This window comes from Lactuca virosa, chromosome 8 (assembly GCF_052849685.1).
Source record: "Lactuca virosa cultivar CGN04683 chromosome 8, Lactuca_virosa_CGN04683_v6, whole genome shotgun sequence".
In the NCBI taxonomy this organism is placed as follows: Eukaryota; Viridiplantae; Streptophyta; class Magnoliopsida; order Asterales; family Asteraceae; genus Lactuca; species Lactuca virosa.
The window spans coordinates 326,873,416-326,876,918 of record NC_136433.1 but is presented as its reverse complement, the minus strand read 5'-3'; the positions used below and the strand labels follow the sequence as shown (position 1 = coordinate 326,876,918).

General features: G+C 31.7%; 1 protein-coding gene across 1 annotated transcript; it reads left to right on the top strand.

Annotated features, from left to right (window-relative positions):
• The first annotated feature begins 894 nt into the window (after nucleotides 1–894).
• On the top strand, nucleotides 895–2,762 carry LOC145133049 (transcription/mRNA export factor). The gene is made up of 5 exons (XM_079067993.1): nucleotides 895–1,011; nucleotides 1,120–1,210; nucleotides 1,370–1,464; nucleotides 2,155–2,231; nucleotides 2,514–2,762. Coding segments are annotated over exons 1-5 (339 nt in total). The 5' UTR covers nucleotides 895–1,009; the 3' UTR covers nucleotides 2,588–2,762.
• Nucleotides 2,763–3,503: the final 741 nt, after the last annotated feature.

Here is a 3,503-nt window from a genome sequence, read left to right as displayed (position 1 = left end):
CATGAGAAAGAGAATAAGGTTATGATTATGTGTGTGAAGCCTACTCTAATTAATGTTATTAAAAAGATAAAACATAAAATTAATGTTTTTATCTGGAGAATGATGTTTAACAAGTTACCGACTAGACGCAATTTGGTTAAGAGAGGAATTGATGTGGAGTCGGTGATGTGCCCGTGTTGTAATGACGAGCAGGAGGATGACGTTCATTTGTTTCTCAAATGCTCTTTGGCGGTTCAACTTTGGCATAAGTTTGCGTGTTGGTTGGATGAAACTTTGTCTCACTTTGTTGATATGGATGATATTTTCAAATGGATAAATGCACAAGGCGTTGACAGTTACTGTAGAGTGATCATGGATACAATTTGCTTAACTTTAATTTGGGTGCTTTGGACGTATAGAAATGATTTTGTGTTCGAGAACGAGAAGTATAGAAAAGATATGTTGTTTGATCTAATTGTATTTTTTTTTCTTTTATTTGGTTTTGCAATAGGAATCACAAAGCCAAAAAGAATTGGAATGGATGGATGCAAAATCAATTCATGAACTGATTGTTATTTTCTTGTTTCTTTCCTAGCTTCTAGTTAGTTGTTAATACTTTGCGGTTAAAAAAAAAGATAAAACATAAAAAAGAAAAGAAAAAAAAATGTCATTGTAATACAATCAATTAAGTTTTTTCAAAAAATCATACTTTTACATAGGCTCACTTTTACATAGGCTCGGCGATTGGATATCCTGTTAAAAATTACAAAGTGATTTAATTGACATGTAATCTATAAGTTATCTATTGCCCAAAAAGATGTTTAATGACCGAATCACATAAATGATAAAATTTGATTGTGATAGGGTGATATATATTTTTTTAAAATGGAAAAAAATAATATGATAATAATATATGTTGCCACCATGGATCAACCCTAATTTTTTCAACTCCTCACTTTTGGTGGTCGGACTTTCTTCTGATCGGACTTTGAGGTTTTCGTAGGTTGATACTGAGCCTCAATAGAAAAAAATGTAAGTTTTTATCGTAGGTTTGATCATTAACGCAATGCAAATTTCGAGATGGATGTTACTTGGATCAATTCCATTTGACTTTACTTAATTTTCTGTGTATGAATTTAGGAGGTCTTCGATCAAACGCCCGCCCACTCCAGACGCAGAGGAGGAAGAACATGATCGAGAACCTACTCTTCAAGAAATCATCAACATCAAAGTACGATATAATAGTTTCATGAAATTTTGTTTAAATCAAGTTGCCGAATTTGAAAAATGGAACAAATTAAGTCGCTGAATCGGGACTTGGAGAGAACAATTCATTAATTTGGCTACTTTTTTTCTTATTTGTACTTGTGATTTCATTGGATTTTTATAGTTGATTGAGAGTGGCGAGAAAGAACGATTGAAGGAGCTTCTGAGGGAAAGGCTTATCGAGTGTGGTTGGAAAGATGAAATGAAATCCCTTTGCAGGTTCCCTCTCTCTCTCTCTCTCTCTCTCTCTCTCTCTCTCTCTCCCTCTCTCTGTATCGACCTCTCTGTTCTTCTTCTGCACATACAGTGGTGACTGGTGAAAGCAAACTAAGATTAAAGAATGGAATAAGTAACCTTGTAGGTCGTATAAGTATGGTATTTGGGAGCTCTCCCAAAAGATTGCTTATAATGTCATTAAGAATGGTTACTTGTTATCATAGAGCTGAATTCCTAAAATCAAAGAAATGGTGTAGGTAATAACTTGTACATCATGCAACAAGACATGTTGCTGTGAATTTGGGAATTTCAGTTCCTTAATACAACCATGTGCCTAAAGCTCTTTCTTTTGGGCCAATAAACAAGAACTGCACATTTCATTGAAGTACTAGTAGATATGCATTTCAATTTCAAACCATTGTGCTTCATAATTCCATCTGTAAACATTCAACACAGTTGCAGACACCGATTTGTTAGGAGATAGCAAATTATTTTCTTTGCTAGCTTCTTGATACTTTAGAATGAAATTTCAGGTACAATTGTCTAGGTTTATAGATTGTGGAGGAAAAGGGTAGGGATGTATCAGATTTCTTGAACTTCTATGCCAAGTATTGAGATTGATGCATTGACTTATAAGATTATGCTTCCCAAAATTGTATAAGTTTTTTATTTCCTTTTAATTATTTATGACAGATCATTTACAAGGAAGAAAGGAAGGAGTAATGTAACTATTGATGACCTTGTTCATCTCATTACACCAAAAGGCAGAGGTGAGTTATGCTTGTTCTCTTTGCTTCCACTATTCATATTTTATCTCATAAAAATTACATGAAAACAACAATATTTTCTTATTGGAAAACTTTCAAAGATTATATGTTTTCCTATCATTATCATTATAAATCAGTTGGTTATATCGATTTGATTCTGTAAAATATTTTTATATCTGTCTCCTTTTGAGGTATGAAATATCATCCAAGTTTTCGGAATACACTAGTTGAATTTTCATTGAAAATAAAAAAAGACACCTAATTGAGTATTTTTTTTTAATGCAGCTGCTGTTCCTGATTCTGTAAAAGCTGAGCTATTGCAAAGAATTCGATCATTTCTTCAATCAGCAGCTCTTTGATTACATTGCGATTGTGAAATGTTTTGAGAGTCGAAATCTCATGTAATATCACTTGCATTTGCAATTCTTATGTTTGTGTAGTTTACAAAAAAAACCATTTTATTTATCCCTTTGAAAATCATCTTGGAATATTATATATGTTTAGTTCGTTTATACCATATTTCTTAATTGTATATTCATTACCTTGTAAAATCTAAAATTCCAATGATGATGGTATTTGCGCCTTTTACATAGACGAGTGATTGAAATCAAACATTTTTCTTGATTGGATAAATAATTAGTTTTTGTCATATTGACATCAATCAGATTTAGTCATGTCCAATTCGTTTCAAATATAGGATAGGACACGACAGTTTGTCATTTCTTATATTAACGAACTATTAATAATTCTTTTTTATCTGATACTAATCTAATTTATTGCATTTCAATATCAGGTGTCATGACAAGACACTGACATCTGATTTTGAAATGCAATGAATACAATTTTTTTAGAATATGATTTTATGGTTTTGTGTAGGGTAACCGTAAGACACTGACATCTGATTTTGAAATGCAATGAATACAATTTTTTTAGAATATGATTTTATGGTTTTGTGTAGGGTAACTGTAGTTTTTAATGATACTCTGGGATTCTGTTTGGAATTATGTTAGGCAAGTTGTGGGATTTCGAGATATAATGGTTGGACTTGGATCTGCATATCTTGAAAATATAACCGAGATTTTGTCGTAAGATTCTATTTAATATAGCCCATGGATTCAAGTGTTATTATTATTTTTTATAATATTTTGTTTGAATTGTCAGGCAATATTTTGTCATAGATTCTATTTGTGTCATTTTATGTATTCTTCAAGGTGGTAATAATAGATTTGCAGTGCACAAAGTAATTTTTTTTCATTTGTAAAATGGGGTTTTGTA